General features: G+C 44.4%; 1 protein-coding gene and 3 non-coding genes across 4 annotated transcripts; all 4 read left to right on the top strand.

Annotated features, from left to right (window-relative positions):
• Positions 1-7,167: 7,167 nt before the first annotated feature.
• On the top strand, positions 7,168-18,404 carry Ncl (nucleolin). The gene is made up of 14 exons (XM_008838074.3): positions 7,168-7,357; positions 8,427-8,543; positions 9,565-10,078; positions 10,358-10,540; positions 10,643-10,729; positions 10,913-11,054; positions 11,564-11,688; positions 13,753-13,876; positions 14,639-14,793; positions 15,461-15,584; positions 15,764-15,897; positions 16,688-16,814; positions 17,157-17,380; positions 17,517-18,404. The coding sequence occupies exons 1-14, from the start codon at positions 7,340-7,342 to the stop codon at positions 17,597-17,599; spliced, it is 2,157 nt and encodes a 718-aa protein (XP_008836296.1). The 5' UTR covers positions 7,168-7,339; the 3' UTR covers positions 17,600-18,404.
• On the top strand, positions 10,773-10,843 carry LOC115071269. The gene has a single exon (XR_003850366.1). It is a non-coding gene; the product is annotated as a small nucleolar RNA SNORD82 (small nucleolar RNA).
• On the top strand, positions 16,017-16,096 carry LOC115071270. Its single transcript, XR_003850367.1, has one exon. It is a non-coding gene; the product is annotated as a small nucleolar RNA SNORD20 (small nucleolar RNA).
• LOC115071268 lies at positions 16,874-17,010 on the top strand. Its single transcript, XR_003850365.1, has one exon. It is a non-coding gene; the product is annotated as a small nucleolar RNA SNORA75 (small nucleolar RNA).
• Positions 18,405-26,278: the final 7,874 nt, after the last annotated feature.

Genomic DNA, 26,278 nt, shown 5'->3' with positions numbered 1-26,278 from the left:
TCATTCAGACCACCACACGGGGTACATACAGGCTGTCCTCCATAGCCTAGAGTAAAGGTGTTTATCCAGAGATAATGTTGAAGGAGAAAGAAAGCAGGCCAAGAGGAAGGGGGCCGGAGAAGTTCTGAGGAGGATGTGGTCAAAAAAAGTTGCAGAAAGGTGGAGAGAGAAGGTCTATAAAGTTCCTTCATGTCAGCAACAAAGATAGGGCTGGAGGCAGCTAGAGTTGCACATTCCTATAATCTTAGCAATCTTGAAGCTGAAACAGGAGGATCTCAAGTTCAAGGCTACTAAGTGAAGCACTGTCTCTAATTGAAAAAAATATACAGATCTCTATATCTACCTATCTATAGATATATCTCCAGAGCTTGCTCCTGGGCAAGCAAGAGAAAGGAGAGAGGCACTAGCGTAAGAGGTGGCCGAGATCAACAGAGACTTCTCAAAGCAACGATGTTTTAGAAGAGTCTGCTTCCCCTGGGACATTTGGGCCATAATGGGAAGCTAAGGACGTTTGGGAACCTCTGTAAATCAGAAGTGAGACTATCTCAGGGAAGTCTGCCTTTCTCTATCAAGGAGAACAAAGTTGACAGTGGATAAGGAGAGGACAGGAGGTGAGGGACCCTGAAAGAGAACAGACACTGGGTAGGGAGTGAAAATTGGGGTCAGTCAGAAGACCTGGCAGACCCTGTAGTGGTTGGGGCTGCTATCAGGACAGCTGGCAATCTGCCCCTTCGGCAAGTGAAGACTCAGGTGCTGCCTCAGGGAAACAGAGGCTACATTGATTCTGACACTGGGCCCCAAAGCTCAACAGGTTGCCTCACACAGGGCAAGCATGGTTCACTGGGCATGTTAACTCAAGCCTGTAATTTCAGTACTTTAAAGGCTAAAGCATCAGGGTTGACATGAATTACAGGCCTGCCTGGGCTACTTAGCGAGTTTCAGGACAGCCTTGACTACAGAGCGAAACCTCTCCTCAAAAACCAAAAATAGGGTGAGGGCTCAGTTGGTAGAGTACCTGTCTCCAATGCAGGAAACCCTGGATTTGATCACCAGCAGCTCTTAAAAACTGGACATGGGGTCTGGAGAGATGGCTCAGCAGTTAACAGAACTGGCTGCTCTTGCAGAGGACCTTGGTTTGGTTCCCAGCACCCACATGGCTAACAATTGTCCATAACTCTAGTTCCAGGGGATCTGACACACTCTTCTGGCCTCTTCAGTCACTGTATGCACAGGTACATTTAAACACATGCAGCAAAACACTCATATTCATAAAAAACAAAAAACTGGGCATGGAGTTGGAGAGATGGCTCAAAGGTTTTAGCATCTGCCTCTTCCAGAAAACCAGAGTTCAAGTCCCAGAAACCACATTTAGTGGCTTGCAATCACCTGTAATTCTAGCTCCAGTTCTGATGACTTTTGGCCCCCTCAGGCACATATGCACTGCAGACACAGACACAAACATATATAAATTAATGAAAAATCTTGAACCCAAACTGGGCATAGTGGTATGCACTTGTAATCCTAATAGTCAGGAAATGGAGATAGGAGGAGCAGGAGTTTGAAGTCAGGCTGGTCTCTATGACAGCCTATCTCAAAAAATAAAACAAGCCTGGAGAGAGATGGTTCAGTGGTTGAAAGCACTAGCTTCCCTAGATTTGGTTAGTTCCCAGCACCATATGGCTGTTAACAACTGTTGGTAACTCCAGTTCCAGGGGATCTGATACCTTCTTTGGGCCTCTGCAGGTATTGCACATGTGTACATTTACAAACACATAAGCAAAACAGTAAAACACATAATTTTTCTTTAAGATGCACTGAACTGCCAAGGAAGGCCTGCCAAGGGAGCTTAGGATGCCCTGTAGCCATCTGGCTCAAAGTTCTACATAGGATTCAAAGGACTCAAAGAACCCAATAACAGAGGCAAGCTGGGAGCTCAGCTCTGCCCATCTTCACAGATGTGACAGCTCTGTGCTCAGGTGACTGCTGCTCTGGAGTCAGGATGTAGCTGTGAACTCCCTATAGCTTTCCTTAGCTATATGTTCACTGGACTTGGATGGTTGGAGACCTGGCACTCAGAAGACAGAGTAAATTTAGCCCTACCTCCTTAGACCCTATTAAGCAGCTTTCCTTCGTATACCTTCAGTTGGAAGAGCCTTGGGGTAGGGTTGGGAGAAGGCAAGCAAAGGCTTGCTTAGCTTCTCTGTCATCCTGTCCTTCATATAAACAGTTCCCAGAGTGAAACTCCTTGTTTTAAAAAAATATTTACTTTTGGACCAGGCATGGTGGCGCATGCCTTTAATCCCAGCACTCAGGAGGCAGTGGCAGGTGGATCTCTGTGAATTCAAGGCCAGCCTGGCCTACACAGAGAATTCTAGGTCAGCTGGGGCTACAGGGAGACCCTGTCTCAAAAAAGACCAAAAAAATAACTTTTGTGTGAGTGTATTGCCTGTATGTATATAAGTACACCTGTGTCATGCAATACCTGCAGAGGTCAGAAGAGGGCATCAGATACCCCAGAGCTGGAGTTACAGATGGTTAGCTGGTTAGCCAGCACATGGGTGCTGGGAACTGAACCTAGATCCCCTTCAAGAACAGCCAGTGCTCTTTACCACTGAGTTATTTTCCCAGTCCATTTAAAAATATATATTTATTTAACATGGAAACTCTTTGCTTTAAATATGTAATGTTACTTTCCTTATTTGGCTAGAGCCTGAGACAGTCCATTCTTAGAGGCCTCTACTGATACAGGGAGAAAGAGGGTACCCTAGAGGGTTCTTGGTCTCATTCATAAAAGAATTTAAGAATGGACCCAAAAGGATGCTTTTACAAATTTTTTAGAATCTTAAATAATAATCCTCAGGGCAGGCAAGCTCGTCAGCTGCCTTGAGGAGGTGAATGGTGGGAAGTAAAGAAAATCATGGAGCCATGCAGGTTTAGAGCCTGTGTTGGAGGTCAGACACATGGCTGACTCACAGCCATGTGGCTGGGAGAAAGAAGCTTTAAAGAAAAAGTAAAGAAATATAAGGCATGAAGAAGGAGAAATTGCACCTTCCTGAAGAGTTCAGGAAAGCCAACAGACTCACAGAGAACTACATGACCGTGGCTGGTCCAGAAGGTCTGCGGGGTGGGGTGGGGAGTGGGGGTGGGGGGATGAATAGATGTATGTGTGTGTGTGTCTGCGCTAGTTCCAGGCAGGAAAAATTTGCTACCTAATTAACTCACAAGGTATTCTGCCCATCCATTTAGCATAACTTAAGGTGAACCTTCCTTCCTAGGAATGGCCCTATCACTAGGTAATTGACCAGTGAGACTGGAAAAGTAGGTCCTCCAACAGATAACTAGGGATTTTATACTCTAACAGTAGGTTCTAATTCTACAATTTCCTCTTATCCAAGGATTGAAACATGTGGACTTTGCTAAGGATGTCCCCACAAAGGCATTACTAATGTTTAAAGCAGTCAGCTCTTAGGCTGGATGTGGTGGCCCAAGCCTTTAATACCAGCACTCAGGAGGCAGAGGCAGGTGGATCTCTGTGGTCAGCCTTTCTACACAGTGAGTTCCAGGCCAAACAAGTCTATATAGTAAGACCATCACCCTGTCTCAAAATAACATTAAAAAAAAAAAAAAAGGAAACCAACCAAAGCAGTTTTCACTGAAGGCAATTTCCTTTCTCTGCTGCTTACTTAGCAAACAATCCTTCAGTTTAAGACTGCATCCTGCTTCTCTGTGGAATAAATTATCCAGCCTTCCTTCCCTTTCTTTTGAAAGGCAGCCTATTCTCCCAAGAGATCATCAGACAGTGCTTTCCTTAATTCATACACCCATGCTCCATTCACGAACCAGGCACTGAGTATGTCATATTCCAGGTAGAGCCAGGCTGACAGGAAGTCAGGCCCTCCAGAACCTATCTGTAGATATCCACTTATATTGTTACAAGAAGTCCATCCTTACCCTTCCTCAATTGCTCTTGCCCAGGGAATGGTCCTTCATTCAAGAATTCTTCCTCACTTTTAAATCCAGCCTGGTGATTTAAGTCTGTAATCTGCACTAGGGAGGCTGAGGCATGAAAACTACCCCAAATTCAAGGTCAGCCTGGGATACAAAGTAAGATCCTGTCTGAAAAAAAAAAACAAAGTCTTTCCTCACTGAGGCCCATCCCAATTCGTCTCTGGCCTTCTAACTCTCCTTCCATTGATTCCTTTGCCAATATAAGAATAGCCATTTTTGCAGGGCTCAGTGGCACATGCCTTTCCAGCGCTAGGGAGGCAGAGGCAGCTTGGTCTACATAGGGAGTTCCAGAAGACCCCCCCCCCCAAAAAAAAAAGAATAGTCTCCACAGAACCTTCAGAACAAAAACCATTCTTCAGGGGATGGAGATGGTTCAGCAGTTGAGTGCTTTGTGTTCTTGCAGAAGCCAGGAGTTTGATTCCTAGCACCAACATGGGGTAGTTCACAATGTCCTGGAACTCCAGCTCCAGGGGCTCTGACACCCTCTTTAGGCCTCCTCTAGCACATGCTCATACCCACACAGAGACATACACACACACATAAAAATAAATTTTAAATTTATTTTTTAAAACCCTCAAAACACGGTATTTCTCATAATACCTGTACACAAAAGGTAGTACTACTACTCATGGGATGCTGGAGCAGGAATATAGCAAAGAACAATGTGCTCTCATGTCTGGGAACGGGGCAAAAGGACAGTGAACATTTAAGAAAAGTACCTGGTGAGTGGTAAGTACTTAAGTACCTTGAGGTCAACAGTGAGTCTCCTGGTGGTACTTTTCACTGGAGGGCTGAGGAAAGCCCCATAAGGTGATATAGGCAGATCTGAACAAGGAGCAACTATGCTAATGGTGCTGGAATTCAGCTGTCATTTCAAGGCCATGGTTCATCCCTTCAGCCTCAAGACTGTTGTAAACCTTCTCTGCTCAGAAATACCCAGGGTCTTTTGCCACCATGCAATGGCTCCGGTTCTTCCTGTCCTCCTAATCTCCCTTGGCCCCATCCCTCACAGTTCAAGTATGAATCTTCTCACAGGGCTCTCTATAGAAACAAGGCCCCCAAAGGATAACTGCACACTACAGCAAGGGTCTCTGACTCCTGCCCTGACCAGAGCCCCTATATCATGTCCAGAGGGTGCTAGCAACGATCTCGAAATGCTTTGAATTATTCCTAAGTATTCCCAAAGGCCCCCCAGATAGAAAATCCTGAAACACAACACATCCCTCTTGCATTAAAATCTTCCGAGGTGATTTTTAAATTTTTTTTTTTATGTGTATGCATGTATTGCCTGAATGTAGGTAAGTGCACCTGTGTCGTGCAATGCCCATGGAGGTCAGAAGTGGCTGTCTGTTAGATCCCCTGGGACTGGAGTTACAGATGTTAGCTGCTATGTGGGTGCAGGGATTCAAACCCGGGTCTTCTGCAATAACAACCACTATTCTTAACTGCTGAGCCATCTCTCCAGCCCCCGAGGTGATTCAAAAAAAAATTTTTTTTGGTCTTTTTGAAACAGGGTCTCCCTGCAGCTGTCCTGGAACTATGTAGACCAGGCCAGCCTCAAACTCACAAAGATCCTCCTGTCTCTGCCTCCCAAATGCTGGGATTACAGGTGTAATGCCTGGCCTAAAAAATATTTTATGTGTATGAGTGTATTGTCTGCATGTTATGTAAGTGCACCTATGTCGTGCAATGCCCGCAGAGGTCAAAACAGAGACAGGTTCCCCTGGAACTTGAGTTACAGGAGAGTTGTTAGCCAAGATGTGGGTGCTAGGATTAAAACCCGGGTCCTCTGCTAGAGCAGCCAGCGCTCTTAACAGTCCCAAGGTGATTTTTTTGTCTTTTTGATACAGGGTCTCCCTGTAGGCCCAGCTGACCTGAATTCACCATGTAGAACAGGCTGGCCTTTAACTCAGAAAGATCCGCCTGCCTCTGCCTCCTAAGCGGTGTGACTTACGCCCAGCTCAAGGTGATTTTTTTAAGCTAAAGTTCTGACAGTTGATGGAATCCCAATTCTGTATAAATAGGTTTTAGATGCCCAGAAAATATTCCAGAATGGAAGGAAGCTCACCAGGTTGGTAAGTTTAGTACCAATACGTCCTACCCGCGAGGCAGCCTAAGTAAGGCGCGGTGTCCCTGTCATCGCGGGAACTTTTCCTGTGGCTTCTCTGACTTAACGTTAACTCTTGTGAGTGGTCATAGGCCGGCCAAGTAAGTACCTACCGCACAAGTCAGAATGACCCACTAGGAGCCATACCTACCCCACGAGGTCACAGATTACATGGGCTGTTTTGTGAACTGCTCACACAAACACGCGACTGCCTTTATTAAAAGCTCTCAGGATGGGGCTGGAAAGAGATGGTTAAGCGAACCGGCTGGTCTTGCAGAGAACCCGGGTTCGGTGCCCAGCACCCACATGGCGGCTAACAACTATCCATATAACTCTGGTTCCAGGTTATCCGACGCCGTCTTCTGACCTCCTTCTGGCACTGCACGACACGGGTGCACTTACACACATGCACTTACACACATGCAGACAATACACTTATACACATACTACTAATAATAATGAGCTCTCATGGCTCAAGAGAACCGTGGCCCGCAGAAAGCCACTTGGGCCGAGAGGAGGGTCCCGACTCTCGGCTCCTCTGCGGAAAGGGCCGAGGTGTTGTGTCCCGTCCCCTGCCCCCGCCCCCGCCAGCTCCAGTCCCTGAACTTCCGGCTCATCAGCAGGAACGCACGGGGACCTCCTCGCTAGGGCCTCAGCGAGGTCCACAGTGCAGCGGAGGCCCAGGCAGCTCGTGTAGGCCACAAGCGAGTCCCCGGCAGTTCGCGTACCCGAGGGCGACGCCGCCACCCCCGCGCTCCTCACACAAGCCGCGCCAAACTCCCGCGTCCCACAGCGCAAGCGCGGCGACAACCGCAGCGCCAGAACACTGAGGAACCCGCGTACCTATTAACCAGTCAACGCCCGCCCTGCACAAAGCTAGTCCCGCCCCCAGGGAGTCACGGTCAGACCCCGCCCCTCCATCCCCGCCCACCTAGCGGAGCCCCGCCCCGCGACGTCCCGGGTTAAAGGCTCGCCATTGGCTCACCCGGCGGGCGCGAGCTCTGATTGGCCAAAGTGTAGTCACGAGGTCGCCGTCGTCGCCTTTCCAGAGGCGATTACTGGGCAGGCTCAGTCTTTCGCCTCAGACGCTAGCTGTAGCTGGCAGTCAGTCGTACGTGCTCCAGTGTCTTCAGTACCCGCGGGCGCCATCGACGTCGCACGGGTTCCTCTAGGCTGATCTGCACGTCTCGCGCGCCGCACTCTCTGTCGCCATAAGCCGCCATCATGGTGAAGCTCGCAAAGGTGAGCGAGGCCTTGCGGGCGGACTCGAACGCCTCGGCCTGCTTTCTGAGACGCGCGCGCGCGTGGCGCCGAGAGGAGGAGGGCCTGCGCGCGGTCCCGGGCGCGTTCGAGAGCGCCATGCTGAGGGAAGTCTCGCGCGACTAGCGGGAGGTCTCGCGGCTTTTGGCTACTTAACTTGGTGGTGAGATGAAGAACTGAGGCAGGATTAGGGAGGAGGGTGTAGAGTGCGGCGGGAGGAGACTTAAGGTGCCGCGCGTGGGGAGGGGAAGCGGGGCCGCGTGTGTGAAGAGGCCATACTCCTGCGACCGGCGAGGGTCGGCCCCGCCTCTCGGCGCACGTGCTGCGGCGCGCGGCCCGCCACGTGGGCTGCGCCGGTCCTCTGGATTACGCGGGCCTGGAGTGCAGGTGCATTGGGAAGGGGAGCCCGGCGACACGTGGTGGGCCCCGGAAGAAGGCGCTGGGCCGAGCGCGCGTGGTGGCCTACTGGGTGCCCCACGTGGCCCGCTTTGGTCTGTAAAGACGGGATGGTTCCACCGAACGCCAGGAACTCTTAAGAGATTCACCCCCCCCTTCATAAAGGTGCTTTTAAACTCTGATTGGAATTCAGACGAGGGTTGAAGAACTTTAACTAGGTATGACGTCCTGGTGCCCTTAGTTTCCAGCACTTAGAGATCGAGGCCAGCCTGGGCTACATAGCGAGTTCCATATACCAGCTGGGGTTAAAAAGAGCCATTTACAGATTGTCCTCTTAGCAAACTTGATGGGAAACTGACTACCAACAAGAAAAGCAAGTATCGTGTGTTCTTTAACGATATACGAAGTGTACTGATGTATTTATGGGCCTAAGTGCAGTTGACCACAGGGACTAGAAGTCGGATCCCCTAGGAGTTACAGGCAGTTGTGGGTACTGGGAACCTAACCTCCTGCAGGAGCAAGGATTTGTTCTTAATTGCTGAGCCATCTCTCCAGTCCTGGAAAGTGGACTTTAAAAGAGGGAGATGATGGCAAAGTATGAATGGCCTGGGACATGGATGGGTAGAGACAAGATCTTAATTTTTCTCCTTTGTAGGCTGGTAAAAATCAAAGTGAGTCCAAGAAAATGGCTCCTCCCCCAAAGGAGGTGGAAGAAGACAGTGAAGATGAAGAAATGTCAGAAGATGAAGAGGACGACAGCAGTGGAGAGGAGGTAATTGTATACTGATAATTGAAGGATTGTGTTAAAGTTTAACATGAAGAGTATTGGGTGTCTGAAAGTATTAGCAAAAATAAGGTTTTCTAGTATGTAGTAGTTGAACTCTTAATTGCTGTAAATGTGAGTTTGATACCCAGAAGATCTGGGGCGGATATCCTTTTCCTGTACCCTCTTCAGGTCTTGATGTGATATACTGTGTTGTCTTTTTTTTCCAGGTTTGTGGGGGTAATTTTTATGGAGACTGGATTTTAGCCCGTGATGACATGTAACAGCAATTCTTTTTAAATAAGAAACAAATAGACTTCCGTTGGTGGAGTGGGGATAGGGTCTCAGTTGAGGTAGTACCACACCTAGCTGCTCTTCTAGTTTTATCATGTTTGACTTCCAATGAGCCGTTTCCAAGTTAAAGATGCTAGCTGGGCATGGCAGGTGTCTGAGTTCAAGGCCACCCAGAACAACATAATAAGACCTTATCTCCCAAGAACAAACAAAACCAAGTAATTAATCAAAAAAGTGGGGTGGAGGTCTTTTTTGGGAGGGGGGTCTTTTTTTGAGACAGGGAACTCACTATGTAGACCAGGCTGACCTTGAACTCACAGATCCGCCTGCCTCCCGGGTGCTGGGATAAGGAATGCACCACCATGCCCGGCGGAGGTTATTTTTTTGTTTTAGAAGTGTTTCTTTTTCTTTTTGAGACAGTCTCCCTGTAGCCCCCGTTGTCCTGGAACTCAACATGTAGATCAAGCTGGCTTTGAACTCACAGAGATCCACCTGCTGCTACCTGCCAAGTGCTGGGATTAAAGGCATGCACCACCACACTTAGTTAGAAGTGTTTCTTACACTTGGGAATTTAACCGATAGACCTCTACATGATAGGCATATGGAATGCCATTTCCCCTGGGTTTAACCTATCCAGTGCTTATAGTCCTGAATGCAAAAGGCAGTAGCCAGCATTCTTTCTTTGGAAGTTATCGTCTTGTATGTAGAGATTCTTAGGATTTTGTTTATTCTTAAGGTTGTCATCCCTCAGAAAAAAGGCAAGAAGGCTACAACTCCAGGAAAGAAAGTGGTGGTTTCACAAACAAAAAAGGTTGCAGTTGCCACACCTGCTAAGAAGGCAGCTGTCACCCCAAGCAAAAAGGCAGGAGCCACACCAGCAAAGAAGACAGTTACACCAGCCAAAGCAGTTGCAACACCTGGTAAGAAGGGAGCTACACAAGCAAAAGCATTGGTAACACCCCTTAGTAAGAAGGGAGCTGTCACCCCAGCCAAGGGAGCAAAGAATGGTAAAAATGCCAAGAAAGAAGACAGTGATGAGGAGGATGAAGAGGAAGAGGAAGATGATAGTGATGAGGAGGAAGAGGACGAGGATGAGGAGGAGGAGGAATTTGAGCCTGCAGTTCTTAAAAAAGTAAAAGCAGTGAAACCAGCAAAAGGGGCAAAAGCAACAGCACCTGCTCCTGCCTCAGAAGATGAGGAGGAAGATGATGATGATGAGGAGGAGGAAGATGATGAGGAAGAAGAAGATGGTGAGTTAGCACTAGTACCTGGGTTTCTCTTTGCTGGATATTTGGGAGGAGGTTCTGGAGACAGTACTGCATGCTCTTTCACTGATCACTTGAGGGTTAGATTAGAATTATTTTTCCTTATTTTCTGGGTTAATTCTTTCTATGACTTGAATGAATATGTTGGCAGGATTGCATCTGCTTTTGAGCTTTTGACTAGGGATGTTTTACTTGGTGTATTTCTGTGGTGCCTTTACTTGCTGAGCCATCTTGATGCCCTGACTAGATGCCCTTTTTTTTTAGACTCTGAAGAAGAAGCTATGGAGATCACGCCAGCCAAAGGAAAGAAAGCGCCTGCTAAAGTTGTTCCTGTGAAAGCCAAGGGTATGACTGAGGAGGAGGAAGACGATGATGAAGATGAAGATGATGAAGATGAAGATGATGATGAAGAGGAGGAAGAGGATGAAGAAGAGGAGGAGGAAGAAGGTAGCCAAATTAAGATTTGAAGTACATGGGCCTGAGTAATATTTAAAGAAAATTCTTAAGTATCTGTACCAACTCATGAATGACACTTAAATCTTGTTTCAGAGCCTGTTAAAGAAGCACCTGGAAAACGGAAAAAAGAAATGACTAAACAGAAAGAAGCTCCTGAGGCCAAGAAGCAGAAAATTGAAGGTAACCCTGGAGAATTAGACACAGGGGAAGTGAAACAGTTAATAGCACAAATGATGAATGACAAGGGACTTAATACTGAAACCTCGTGCTGCAGTGTGCAATATGCTGACATGCTTGCATAGAAACTGCTGAAAATTGATTTCGATGTACTTATAGACTAAAATAGTTTACTTTTTTATACAGGCTCAGAACCAACTACACCTTTCAATCTGTTCATTGGAAACTTGAATCCTAGCAAATCAGTTGCTGAATTAAAAGTTGCTATCAGTGAACTTTTTGCTAAAAATGATCTTGCTGTTGTGGATGTCAGAACTGGTACAAATAGGTAAGTGCTTCATTGAATGTTATGGATCAGCTGGTGTGTTTTTTTTCCCCAAGTTACTTGGTCCTTATACTCTTAAAGATGAGAATATATAATTATGCTAAGGATTAAACATAGTTCAAGTCCAGCTAGAGCTATATACACAGACTATGTCATAAAAGGGAAAAAAGGTTTAGACATTAATGATCCTGAGTTTCAAATCATAGAACCCACAAATTTGATCCGAGTAGTCATAGTGAATGCTTTTAGCCAGACAGGATTTTCTTAATGCTTAAGCAGTTTCTGTTGTCAGTTGCAAATATTGTCAGTAGCAAATGAGGAAGGCATCCAAGTGAACATCACTGTCATGTCTTGGTATATGGACATTTTCTATACAAATGAGAAGAATATTTTGTTAGTGCTGTAGATGGTTTTACATAGTCCTTATTCACACCATTGTGATGTTACTGGGGCTTAAGGTACATGTGTAGATCCCTCCCCACACCTGCAATTTTGTCCTCTTTACTTTAAAGGAAATTTGGTTATGTTGATTTTGAGTCTGCTGAAGACTTAGAAAAGGCTTTGGAACTCACTGGCTTAAAAGTGTTTGGCAATGAAATTAAACTAGAAAAACCAAAAGGAAGAGACAGTAAGAAAGGTATGTATGTAAACGTCTTGGTAAGTGGAATGTAACAGACTTGATAGGTAGACATACCCCCAATCCTTAATCTTTTGGGGCTTTTGAGTTATCCCAGGCTAGACTAGAGCTTGCTACATTGATTAGGCTGGCCTCAACCCTCTTAACTGCCTGCCAAATGCTGGTGCTACAGGTATGCACCACTGTGCCTGGCTAGCATTAATAGTCTTGTTCAGAAAACTAGTTTCCAGGACTGACTGAGATGTCTTGGTGAGTAAAAGTGATTGCCACGAGCCTGACCACTTGAGTTCAACCCCCAGAACATAAAGGTGGGAGGAGAAACTCCAAAATGATCCTTTGACCTTGTGTGCTCTGGCATACCATCTCCTACACTCATGCATAATAAAAAGAAAATTAGTTTGAATATCTCTTACCTGAAATGGATTCTTGAGACCCAAATTTGGATTTTAGAGTGCTCATTTTTAAATCTTTTAAAAATTAATTTTCAAAAAAGACCCAAAAAATTTTATTTTGTAATTTTTATTTTGTAATTTCTTTGGTCTTTTTGAAATAGGGTCTCCCTGTAGCCCCAGCTGTCCTGGAACTCACTGTGTAGACCAAGCTGGCCTTGAACTCAAAGAGATCCACCTATCTCTGCCTCCCAAGTGCCTCCAAGACTGCAGGCGTGCGCTACCTCACCCAGCACATTTTAAAATTTTTTATGCTGAGAATTGTACGTAGGCTTTCTGCATGCTAGACGAGCACTCTAAACACTGAGCATTATGTGCCCTTTTGACCATTTCAAGCTAAGGGTTTTTTTAATTTGTTGATTTTTATGTGTTGCCTACATGTAAGTAAGTGCACCCATGTCGTGCATGCCCAGGGAGGACAGAAGAGACTGTCTCATCCCTTGGAATTGGAGTTATGGACAATTGTTAGCTGCCATGTGAGTGTTGGAATTCAAACCTGGGTCTTCTGTAAGAACAGTCAGTGTTCTTAACCTGCTGGGCCATCTCTCCAGCCCTGAGCTAAGGTTTTTGTTTTTATTTTATTTTTTTTGTCTTTTTGAGACAGGGTCTCCCTATAGCCCCAGCTGTCCTGGAACTCACTATGTAGACCAGGTTGGCCTTGAACTCAGAGATCCGCCTGCCTCTGCCTCCCAGTGCTGGGATTAAAGGCATGTGCCACCATGCCCAGCAAGCTAAGGTTTTTTTTTTTTTTGAAAAAATGAGTTCAAGCTAGCCATGAACTCAATTTATTAGCCAAACAGGTCATGAACCTACTGCCCTCCTTTCTCAGCCTCCCAAGTGCCTGGTATGGGCCTATAACACGTGCAGTACTTGTAAAATGTTCCGTATATATGCATGCTGAAATGTTAGGAATGAGACCTAAATCTAAACACAATTGATTTGTTTCATATACACATAACCTGAATATTAGCGAGCTTGGCATTTTGAATGATTTCTCGCAAGTCGAGTTGGCCATTTGTGTGATGTAGTACTTTGCTCAAAGAGTAGATTTGGTGGCCTAGAGAGATGGCTCAGTAATTAGGAGTGCTGGCTACTCTTGCAGAGGACCTGGGTTTGGTGCCCAGTTCCTTCTTTAAGTCCAGTTTCAGCAGATCTGACAGCCTCTTCTGGCCTCCACGGGCATTGTACACACATGTACATGCATGTAGGCAAAACACTCATACACATAAAATTGAAATAAACTTTTAAAGTAGATTTGAGGCATTTCAGATTTTTCAATTAGTATACAAGGACTTTTCTAGCTCTATGTTTCTAATAATCTTTGTGTCCTTTGCTTTTTTTTTTTTTTTTTTTTTTTTTTTTAAAATGTGTTTTTCCTGTGTGTATGTGAATGCACCAAATGTGTACTTGGTGCCCTGGAGGTCAGAAGGGGGCATTTGATTAGAACTGGCGTTAGAGTTCTGTGAGCTGACAGGTGTGGGTACTGGGACCCAAACCTGGGTCCTCTGCAAGAGCAGCCAGGGCTTTATAGGATCTCAGCTTATGTTCTGGGACTTGTTAACTCATGTGTTCCTTTTTTTAAAAATTGTTCGTTTGTTTGTTTTATTAAATCTAGTTCGGGCTGCAAGAACTCTTTTGGCCAAAAACCTGTCTTTCAACGTCACTGAGGATGAATTAAAAGAAGTGTTTGAAGATGCCATGGAGATTAGATTGGTTAGCCAGGATGGGAAGAGCAAAGGGTATGTTTTATGTTTGATTTTGTTTACGTATCATCCTTACCCCCCTCCACTGCCTGATTTCATGTAATCCAAGATGGTCTCAAACTGTATGTAGCAGAAAATGACATTGAGCTAATTCTTTAATATTGTTTATTTTCATTTTATGTGGATGAGTGTATTGTCTCCATGTATGTAAGTGCACCTTTGTCATGTAATGCCCATAGAGGCTAGAAGAGGGTGTTTAATTCCCTGGAACTAGTTACAGTTAGCTCCCATGTGGGTACTGGGAATCGAACCTGGGTCCTCTGCAAGAGCAGTCAGTGCTCTTAACCACTGAGCCATCTCCTCAGCCCCTGGTTGATCAGGTTTGAAACAGATCATTTTGTCACAGATTGACCTCCAGCTCAACAATCTTCCTGCTTCAGCCTCTAGGGTGCTAAGATTATAGGAATGCACCACCAGGTACATCTTCCCTTATCAGATAAATATGATCATGAGCAATTAAAATTACTGCATGGCTATTTCCTCCCTATTACGTGGGAATAATATGCATAAAATGATTTATAAAGATGAGCTAATACATGAAGAACATTCTTGAAGTACAATAAAAGTTGCTAAGGTTGCTTTACTAAGAGCAATATGCAGCTTTGCACTGATAATTACAAAATGGCGCTTACCTAATCTAATGCATTTCTCAGAATGCATATCATTAAGTGATCTGTAACTATAAAGAAAAGTTTGACTGAGGATAAAACATTTGTGCTATGCTTATCCACTATGCAGGATTGCTTATATTGAATTTAAGACAGAAGCAGATGCGGAGAAAACCTTTGAAGAAAAGCAGGGGGCAGAAATTGATGGGCGATCTGTTTCACTACACTACACTGGAGAGAAAGGTCAAAGGCAAGAGAGAGTGGGAAAGAATAGCACTTGGAGTGGTAAGAATTGGGTTGGAAATATTTGTATCTTTATACTTTGATTAGTCAGGATTAATTCAACCTCTTATTCTTAGTGCTAACTTTATTTAGTCTTTGAGTGAAAGAGATCCAAACTCATTTCCATTAGAAAATAGTAGGCAAGTCCAGCTTCCTTTGTTGGGTGGGTTTTTAAAATATATTTTATTTATTATTTTATGTGTATGAGTGTATTGCCTGCATGTATGTGAGTGCACCCGTGTTGTGCAGTGCCGCGGAGATCATAAGAGGGTATCAGATTCCCCTAGAACTGGAGTTAAGGACGGTTTGTAGCTGCCATGTGGGTGCTGGGAATGGAACCCAGGTCCTCTGCAAGAGCAGTTAGTGCTCTTAGCTGCTGAGCCATCTCTCCAGCCCCTGTTGGGTGTATTATACTTTAAATGGGCTTAACTATGTACAAGCAATTCTCAAGGAAAACAGTGGGGAAGGAGTGAGGCATTGCTGTATATGGTGAGTACTCTAGAAAAATAGTACTATTTTAGGTACCTAGAAGGGGGCAGGCAATTGAGACAGACTTGCTTGGTAGTCCAGGATGGCCTGGAATTTGTGATCCTGCTGCCTTGTTTCCTGAGTGCTGGGTTGCAGACAGGCGTATTCTGATGCACCCCTAATGTGATGTCTTTATTTTCAGGTGAATCAAAAACTTTGGTTTTAAGTAACCTTTCCTACAGTGCAACAGAGGAAACTCTTCAGGAAGTATTTGAGAAGGCAACTTTTATCAAAGTGCCCCAGAACCCAAATGGCAAATCTAAAGGGTAAAATTTATATTGTCAATAAGGGCTATGAATATGTAACTCTGCCAGTGGAGAGCTAAGCAGTTTGAGCTACATAAATAGGCTCTTAATTGCATATTTTGGGGGAGAGGCTTGGTGGTAACGTGTCAAAGGGGCTGTGTTCGGAGGCTTTATTCTAAGTGTTGACTGTCTATCCTCAGGTATGCATTTATAGAATTTGCTTCATTTGAAGATGCTAAAGAAGCTTTAAACTCCTGCAATAAAATGGAAATTGAGGGCAGAACAATCAGACTGGAGTTGCAAGGACCCAGGGGATCACCTAATGCAAGAAGTCGTAAGTCCTCTTGGCATGGCATGATGTGGCTCGGGGGTGGCAGCTTCCTGTTTTGAACTTTATGTCTGTTGAATTTTCCTACAAATTTGACTCTGCATTGCTGCTGAGTAAGTGGCAACTGGATATGATGACTGATTACCTGAGAAATCATTGATGAAATCTCAAGAAAATTCCTCTAGATAGTCAAGTTCTGATCCAGCTGTGTCAACTCAAAGCAGCAACTTTTGTGTTTTTTTTTTGTTGTTGTTGTTGTTTTGTCTTTTTGAGACAGGGTCTCCCTGTAGCTCCAGCTGTCCTGGAGCTCACTGTGTAGACCACGCTGGCCTTGAACTCGGAGATCTGTGTGCCTCTGCCTCCCAAGTGCTGGGGAAGCAGCAACTTTTGTATTTGATGCCCTATGTAGTGGGCTCAGTAGGAATTCTGTTGATCCAATAGTCTTTTTGCCTAGGTATCTCTAGTTTAAGTTCCTATTTCTGCTAAAATAAGCATCTGAGACAAGGCAAAAAGAATCTACTTAAAGGGTGATATACACCAGGCCAGTCAGGACTAGAGTGAGACCCTGTTGACTTCAGGGCAGGTGATGGCTCAGTAGTTAAGAGCACTGCCTGCTCTTGGAGAGAACCTGGGTACAGTTCCCTGAACCTACGTAGTGGGGGGGTGGGGAGGATCTGATGCCCTCTGCTGGCATCCACACACATTGCACAACACAGGTGGACTTACATGCAGGCAAAACACTTATACAAAATAATAAATCAATATCAGAACATTTGTCTTTTTTCTCCTCTTCCAGAGCCATCCAAAACTCTGTTTGTCAAAGGGCTGTCTGAGGATACCACTGAGGAGACCTTAAAAGAATCATTTGAGGGCTCTGTTCGTGCAAGAATAGTCACTGATCGGGAAACTGGGTCCTCCAAAGGGTAAGGCATGGTGTTCCTTCTCTTCAGTCTATTCTGAATAGAGAGCTCGTCTCCCAAGTATCTTCTCATTGAGCTCCTTTCTGTCAACTGGTGGCAGATTATGGATTCGCACGAGAAGAAGAGAGAGTTCACAGAACTAGCATTACCTTACCTTCTGTTTTTACAGAGGTATGTTTGGCTATTGTGTGAGACATTCCAAGATTTAAATTCAAACCAGCAGGGTATATCATTTGGATCTTGACTTACAATAAGGTTACTTTCAGTGGGATTGCTAACATGTGAGGGTACCTGTTAACCTATTGAGTATATACTTTTAAGGGGTGATTTTATTTGATGTTTTAGGTTTGGTTTTGTAGACTTCAATAGTGAAGAAGATGCCAAAGCTGCCAAGGAAGCCATGGAAGATGGTGAAATTGATGGAAACAAAGTTACCTTGGATTGGGCCAAGCCTAAGGGTGAAGGTGGCTTTGGTGGCCGTGGAGGAGGCAGAGGAGGCTTCGGTGGCCGAGGTGGAGGCAGAGGAGGAAGAGGCGGATTTGGTGGCAGGGGCCGGGGAGGCTTTGGAGGTAAGACAGAAGGAAGCTTCTCTCTCTGTTGGATTCTCTATGGCACATGTACTCCTGAGCCTGTGCTGGTCACCCTGGGTGGGGCAGTCAACTCCCAGCTCTGTACCATCCTTTCTGATGTGTTGCCTTTCTACAGGTCGAGGAGGCTTCCGAGGAGGCAGGGGAGGAGGAGGAGGAGGAGACTTCAAACCACAAGGAAAGAAGACGAAGTTTGAATAGTTTTCTCTTTCTGTCTTTCCTCCTTCCATTTGAAAGAAAGGACTCTGGGGTTTTTACTCTGTTACCTGTTCAATGACAGAGCCTTCTGAGGACATTCCAAGACAGTATGCAGTCCTGTGGCCTACTTGGAATCCATATAGATAACATTTCAAGAGATACCCTGTTGGTTTTGACTGGATATTCATACAAACTTTTTAAAAGAGATGAGTGATAGAGCTAACCTTATCTGTAAGTTTGAATTTATATTGTTTCATCCCATGTACAAAACCATTTTTTTCCTACAAATAGTTTTTTTGTTTGTTTGTTTGTTTTTTTGTTGGGGGTTGTAAAAGAATGTTTTATCATGATTTTTGCTTCAGTGACTTTAGGACAAATTAAAAGTCCTAAACTCTGGTGCCAGACCTTGTATTTCTTAAATGTTTCTCTTGCTGAAGATCCTGAAGAGCTTGGCAAACCAACTCTGCTATCCAGGCCGACTTCACCCAGTGGAAATTCTCAATGCAGTGCTTAATGCTTTCAAGAATCCTTGCCATAAATGTGGAAATAGTAGTTGGGGGAGGCCAACAGCTTCTGTTTAGCATTGGTGGTGTCTGGTTCTTGTGTGTACTTCTTGCTTCTCACTGTGTGTGAACCTGCAGAGGCCAGCAGAGGGCATGGGTCCCTTGGAACTGGAGTTACCGGTGGTTGGCTGCCATGTGGGTGTTGGGAATTGAACCCCTGTCTTCTGAAAGAATGGCAAGGGCTCTTACCAAGTCCTCTCCAGCCCCTGCTTCTCAGTTTTTATAATAAAAAAGCCATATGACAACTTGCGTGGCATTCATCTAGTTCCCAGAACTTGGGAGGGAGTATTAAGACTAGAGCAGTCTTAAGCACAGGTTCAAAATCCTAGCTTCATGGGAGGCTGAATGAAGCAAGCCTTGAGCACAGACCCTCCTCAGAAAGGGTTAGAGATGGTGGTGGTGCCTAGTGTGTGGAAAGCTTAGGATTTAATTCATTGCCACAGAAAAGCTATGTGGGAGTATAGGATTTACCAACCATGGTGGATTTAGCTGGAAAGTTGCCACAATTAAGTTCTCAAGACCAAAGCTTATTTAAATCTGGCCATTGAAGGCACCAAATCCATGAAAACCTTGAAAAATAACCTGAAGAGTATAAATGCCAACTGGGTGTGGTACCTCCTGAGGCAGGATTGTTCTTTAAGTGGCTAGCCTGGGTTGCCATGCAACCTGTCACACCCAATGCCACTAAAAACTAGTATAGTGGATTAAGAATACTTTTCAGAGAGGGATGTGTTCCCTTCAGCCAGCTCTAGAAGGTGATGCCCAAGGAAATTTCCTGTCTACCTGAACAAAAAAGACTTGTCCAGTAAACTTGGAAATTGGGAGCCTTTGGCCTATGTTCTAGATAGTAGAGTTTACAACCTCTTTAGTGATCCAGAAAGAATAAACGCTTAAGTTGTAACAGTTGTAGGTAATGTGTGAATTATTAGAGGTCGAACCCTGGAGACCTTGTACATAACAGGCAAGTGCTCTTAGCTGTAACCTGCTAGGTGTGAATTCTCTCCTAATGTCAGTTTGAAGCCCCACCCCTACAGATTGCCTTTCAAGAACATATATGAGGAGATGGGTATGTGGCATGGCCAGTATTGCAGGCTCTTGGGATTGAAATGGTTATAAACTAAGCCTTTAATCTAGAAACAGGAATTAAGATCATGCATAGCTTGGCCTTGTGTTGGTTTGGTGGGTTTATTGGCTGGATGACTTTTGCCTGCATAAATAAATTCACTGGGCGTGATCATTTGCCACCATTTAGGTTCTGGGAACTGAATCCCCCTAGCTGTCTCTCCTGTCCTTAGGGTCCTTTTGTGGGTTCTTTTGTTGGATTGGGAGAAGGGTGGCTTGAATTTGATTGCTGGTATCCTAGTGGCAACAAATTAGGGATCCCAACTTTGAGAAATTTTCCTAGTGTGGATCCTTTGTCATTATAGTTAACATTGCACTAATTACTTGTAATTAGTAAGGCAGCTTAAGATGGTGCTGTGTGGATGCAGAGCAATTCACCATCAGGAAATTAAGGACCTTCTAAACTGCTTTTCATAGATAGGCAGTGAGTGTAGCTCAGGCTGGCCTTAACTCAGCACATCAGTCTTGTGAGTGCTGGGATTGCAGGTGATGGCCACCATGGCTGGGGAAGAAGCATTTCATTACTGCTTTAAGACATTCAGTAACAATTTCCAGAGCCAAGGATACATCTATTTCAAAAGTGACTAAATTTTTAGGTTCACAGTTGAATTAAGAGTTATACAGTATTAGCTCAGTATAAACCCTGTAAGACATAAAATTGAGTTTTTACCCTTTAAAGACTTATTCCATTTCATTTAAAAATATGCTGATTCCTACATTTTTAATCCTACTGGCTTTTATTTTTTATGAGAGGGAAAGTAGAAATGATACAACTGGTGCTGGCAAGTATTTCCTGGGTGAGGATAGAGGGTAATTACCCTAAAAGGTCACCAAAAGATGCTCAGGTCTGCAGGTAAGATACAAGAGTCCTGTAATCTTGATGCCCTCACACTTACCTCTGGTTCTGATTTGGAGACATTTGCAGCCATTTTAGAAAAGTATTAAGTAGCTCCCTTCAGGAAATGGTTGTCACTATTCTCATTCTCCAGCAGGTGGCAGCATGAGCCCATGAGGGAAGCCTGCTGCAATTGGCTTTAGGCCTACAGGTAGTGTATCCAAGCTCTTAAGGCAGAAGGATAGCAGTCGGATTCTGCAGGAGTCTGCTTCAGTTCTGCCCCCCACACACCTTGTCCTAGGACTAATTATTGAATGCCTGTCCTGTGCCCTTGGAGAGTTATGCATTTGTCTGTTTCTATCTCAGTCTTTACCTCTCATTAGCCTAAAGGAACTACAAAGCTTTTCTTATCTAAGCCCTGACCATACTGCCCCACCCATTTGGGGGTGGGGGATGGTTTCTTTTTTGAGACAAACTCCCTGTAGCCCAGCTTCTCTGGCCTCTGCCTTCCCAAGTGTGGGGTTCAAAGGTGTGTACCACCCAGTTTTGGCCATATTAACCTGGTCATATGGTGTGTTTCTCAATCTAAGGATGCTATGAAGTCCTCTAGTCTTTGTGTGGTATATGTGTATTGCCTGTGTAAGTGCACCCTGTCATGTAATGACCAAGGAGGTCAGAAGAGGATATCGGATCCCCTGGAACTGGTTACATCAGCCACTGTGTGGGTGCTGAGAATCAAACCGGGGTCCTCTGCAAGAGCAGCCAGTGCTCTTAACCAGACCCATGATTAGCATCTTTTAACAGGTTAATTCCATCCAATTGGGGAGACCCCTTCACTGTGGGAACAGAAAAAGCATGATCCTGACAACTTAGAGTCAATTGCTCTACAAGCCTAAGTTTGATCCCAAGAACCAACAGTAGCAAGCGAACCAACTCCTGAAGGTCATCCTCATCACCTGCATATCACATGCAATAATAATTTGCAAAAAAAAAAAAAAAAAGATATTCATTAGTAGCTGAGTCTTCTGTTTAAAATATGACTAAGATTCTTGATACTTACGCTGCTTTCTCAACTTGTTAGCTCAATCTGGACTGGAATTTATGTAGCCTAGGCTACCTTTTTTTTTGTATTTAATATTTATTTTTATTTTATGTGTATTGCCTGCATGTAGGTAAGTGTGCCCATGTCATGCAATGCCCACGGAGGACAGAAGGGACTGTTGGACCCCCTGGAACTGGAGTTACCAACAGTTGTTAGCTGCTGTGTGGGTGCTGGGATTCGAACCCAGGTCTTATACAAGAACAATGTTCTTAACCGCTGCACTATCACTCCAGCTCCTGCCTTGTTTGTTTTGAAATAGAGTTTGGCTGTGTAGCCCAGGTTGCCTTTGAAATTAAGATCTTCCTGCTTCAGCCTCCAAAGATCTAGAATTACAGTTCTGTGGGTTTTTCATTGCATGTAGAAACTTCAACCACTTTTCAAAGAATTTTTTTTCTGCCCCATTCCTTCTGTCCTTGTGAATTCAATTAACACTTAGATAACCCAATACTGTCACCAAGGCTTCTCTTTTCTCCTTTTTTCTCTGAATTTTAATTTGGAGACTTTCTATTGATCCATTTCTAATTCATTGATTCTTGTGCTAGGCCCTTCTAGTGAATTTTTTAGGTGTTTTTCTGCTCTAGGGTTTTCGTTTGATTTTCTTAGTTTCCAGCCCTCTTTAACACCATCCACGTTTCCTCATTTAATCATCTCCAAATTCTTTGACATAGCTACAATGATTAAAGTCATTATTTGCAGATCTCATGAGTTTTGTTTGAACATGTAGTCCAGATTATGAATGAAATAGGAAATAATGTGTGCCCGCTTCATTGCATGGCTCATCTGAATACTGACACCGTAGAGATTGTCATCTTCCCCTCAACATTCCTGACTTGTGCAGTAGGCAATTAGAGCATCTTGATCATGTTGGAGTTTAGTTTTACTAGCATGAGTCCATTTTTAGCATTTGTTCTTAGTCCTTAATCCTAGATTGTGGCTTTCAGTGAAAAGCTTGAATTACTTAGCAAGACTCATTGACTTGACCTCTCTGTAGCATCAGGAAGCTATGGGAATCTTTAGCCAGATCGTTAATCTCTGAGCTGTTTTTTGTTTTTTCCCTTGAGTTCACTGTGATCTTGCCCTGTATGGATGCAGTGAAGGAGAAAGTAATTCTTTTTCTCCTGTGATGTTCATGATTTCCTGAAACTTCCAGGCTCACACTCCCAACCTGACTCCTCACCACTATATACTCTAGAAATCAGACCAGTATGGCCTGCCTGGAGAAAGCTGGGTGAGGCACATCTTGGATCTGTCAGTGAGGGCATTTCTGAGCTGATGAGGGAAGAATGTGAGTGACACCATCCCATGGACTAGGGTGTCAGACTGGATAAAAGGAAAAGGAGAAAGCCTGCTGAGTGCCTCCATTTCTCTTTCTGTTTTCTGACCCGCCCCAAGGTGAGCAAACAGCCTCATGTTCCTGCTGCCACAAGCCACGGACTTGATAAGTCCATGATGGACTGTTACCCTTGAAACCAGGAGCCAAAATATTTTGTCACAGTGAAAAGTAACAAATACAGAATCCAAGCTTCTGTTTTTCTCAGAATACAAGGATTACTTTAAATCCACTTAAAATTATCTAAGAAGAGTGTTTTTAGCTAGACCACAATTCTAGTACTTGTTATATCAGTGGGGAAAATATGGTTATACAACTCAACTTTGATGTCCTCAAGATTGCAACAGCTGGGGCTGGAGAGATGGGTCAGTGGTTAAGAGCACTGGCTGCTCTTCCAGAGGACCTGGGTTTAGTTCCCAGCATCCACATGGTGGCTAACAACCACTCATAACTCCAGTTCCAAGAGTCTGATACCCTCTTCTGACCTCTGCAGATACTGCATGACACAGGTGTACTTACATACATGCAGGCAATACACTCGTACACACAAAATATTTCTTTTAAAAAAAAAGATTGCAAGCTGGGTGTGGTGGCGTACACCTTTAATCCCAGCACTCAGGAGGCAGGGGCAGGTGGCTCTCTGTGAGTTCAAAGCCAACCTGGTGTACATATCGAGTTCCAGGCCAGCTGGAGCTACAGGAAGACCTTGTCTCAAAAAGACACACACACACACACACACACACACACACACACACACACACACCACACAAAAGATTGCAATAGCTTTGAAAAGTCGTGAAGTATTTCTGAATGTTGGCAATTTTCTTGACAAAGAATTTGGTAATCTGTTTCTGTTTTGTCCTAAGAGTTCTTGGTTATTTGCAAGAGTGCCAGCTCTGTGTTTTTCTTCCACATGGGCAGCTTGACTAAGAAAGCTTACAGATTTTCTAGGGGCATCTTAAATGGTGACTTCTAGGCCTTGAGGAGCATACAATCCCATTTATATGGTTAAAAATGAAAGCAAGCAAGATGGCTCAGCAGGTAAAGGTGCTTGCTGCCAAGCCTAACAACCTGAGTTTGATCTCTGGAATCCATATAAAGGTAGGAGAGAACCAGCTCCACAGAATTGTCCTCTGACCTCCACTTGATGGTCATGACAACCATATACCCACACATATACATCAGGCAAACACAATCATTATAAAAGTTTTTAAATGTGGATGCTGGAGAGGTGGCTCAGTGGTTAAGAGCATTGGCTGCTCTTGCAGAGGACCTGAGTTTAATTCCCAGCACCCACATGGCAGCTAACAACTGTCTGTAACTCTAGTTCCAGGGGATCTGACACCCTCTTCTGACCTCTGAAGGCATTGCACAACACAGGAGCACTTACATACATGCAGGCAATATATTCATACATATAAAAATAATAAGCCAGGTGTGGTGGTGGTGCATGCCTTTAATCCCAGCACTAGGGAGGCAGAGGCAGGTGGATTTCTGTGAGTTCAAGGCCAGCCTGGTCTACATAGTTCCAGGACAGGGCTGCAGAGAGAACCTGTCTCAAAAAAAAGACCAAAAATAAGCCGGGCATGGTGGTGCATGCCTTTAATCCCAGCACTTGGGAGGCAGAGGCAGGCGGATTTCTGTGAGTTTGAGGCCAGCCTGGTCTACAGAGCAAGTTCCATGCAGCTGGAGCTACAGGGAGACCCTGTCTCAAAAAAACCAAAAAAAAAAAAAAGACAAAAATAAATACTTTTTTTTTATAGCCCCAGCTGGCCTGGAACTCACAGAGATCCACCTGCTTCTGCCTCCCAAGTGCTGGGACTAAAGGCATGCGCCATGAGGCCCAGCCTGAAAATATGTATTTTTTTAAAGTTTTAAAATGTATATGTCCACAAGGTAAGCCACAGCAAGGATAAACTCTCTAACAAGTGTTTCTTGAAATGTGATGTGCTGCTGACAGTTTAGCAAATCTTGTAGGACTGTTGAAAGCCAGAAAGAAGCACTTTATTATACAAAATTTCCTGATCAGCTTTTATGAAATACAACAGTTGAGAGACCTGATAAAGTTGATGACTTCCGCCAAAGATGGAAACATCTTTTTAGAGAAGACAGGAAGGTCTTTATAAAGAGCACGGAGGGGCAGGCCATGTAGCTCAATGATAGAACACAAGGTCCTAGATTCAATCCCCAGCCTGGTCACAGCATCAAGTGATGACACGGTAGCTTCCTTTTAAACAAGGATGGCAAAACTGGAGCTTTGTTGGTAGAGACAATGAAGCTTTTCTTTCCATGGAAAGTTTTGCTTGACAAAAATCTTTTTATCACTTCCCAAATGCCCATGGCCTTTGTAGATTGCAAAAAACTAAGTGATTTTTAAATAGTGACAAGACAGAACCTGAGCAACACAAAAGCAAGGCAGGCTCCAGATGCAGCTCAGTTGGTACAAGACCCTGGGTTCCATGGTCTGCACCAGTATAAAAGTGGGTGTGGTCGCACAAGCCCGTAAGCCCAGCACTTGGGTGATAGAGGCAAGAGGAGCAGAAGTTCCAAGGCAAAGCCTCCAGTGAGGGGGTGTGGAGAGCCATTCAGTCATGTGCTTGATGGCAAAGCCAGGCTGTTGCTTCTTTTCCTCATGATGAGTTGCTTCAGCAATGTTAGCAATAGATGCTGCCTTCGATAAATACTCATTGTCATCCAGCAAACCAAATGTTTTGTTTTGTTTGGAGATGGACTCACTATGTAGCCTAGGTTTGCCTTAACTCTCAGTGCACTTACCCCTTGCCTCCCAAGTACTAGAATTACAGGTGTGCACCACTATACCTGACCTAGATTTTTAAAAATATTTTTGTTTTTAATGCTAGGAATCAAAACCTTGACCTCTCACATGCTCTGCAAGTGCTCCATCACTGAACGCTATCTGCAAGCCCCTCATTTCTTTTTTTTTGAATTGAATCTTCCTTATATAAAATCCTCTTGCAAACCAGGAGTGATGGGGAACTGTAATCTCATCCTAGGAAGATCTTGAGTTGGAGGCCAGCCTGGGCTACATAGTGAGACCCTGTCTTAAAAACAAACTGAGCCAGTAGGATGACTTAGTGGGTAAAAGTCCTTGCTGCATAAATGTGATGATCTGAGTTAGATCCTTGGAACACTTCGTGAACTGGCTCCCAGAAGTTACCCTCTGACCTCTAAACATATGTGCTCATGCTCACACATCACATGAACATGCACACTGATAATAAAATTAAATTTAAAACAAATAAAAAAAAACAATAAATGAATAAACTTGCTTCTATTTTATTTTATTGGGCTTTTTTGCAACAGAGTCTTGCTATATAGCCTCAACTGGCCTGGAACTCGATCAGACTGGCCTGGAACTTGCAACAGAGCCTCCTGTCTATGTTTTCTGGTGTTTGGGTTACAGACATGAGCTACCACATCTGAATAAACTTGCATCTTTAAGTGCATTTCCAGAGGGATGCTTTCAGTTTTAGTGACTTCATTCTAACATCCGATAGGATTTTTCAGCAGAGCAAACACTGACTTTGTGTCCTGTTATGTTCATTACTAAAAGCAAAACGGGATAAGATGTCCTTATGATACATCTTCCCTTTCTTCAAGAGGGCAACTGTAATGTGGTATGTGAAGAGCCAGAATGCTCTGACTCCATTTTGGCTAGCTTCTTTAGACAAGCCCAGACAAGCTCAGGCATATTGTACATGTAAAAGCC

This window comes from Nannospalax galili, unplaced genomic scaffold, assembly GCF_000622305.1.
Source record: "Nannospalax galili isolate Female #2095 unplaced genomic scaffold, S.galili_v1.0 scaffold1138, whole genome shotgun sequence".
NCBI classification, from domain to species: domain Eukaryota; kingdom Metazoa; phylum Chordata; class Mammalia; order Rodentia; family Spalacidae; genus Nannospalax; species Nannospalax galili.
Note: the sequence above shows the minus strand (reverse complement) of the source record. Positions and strands in the feature narration are given on the sequence as shown.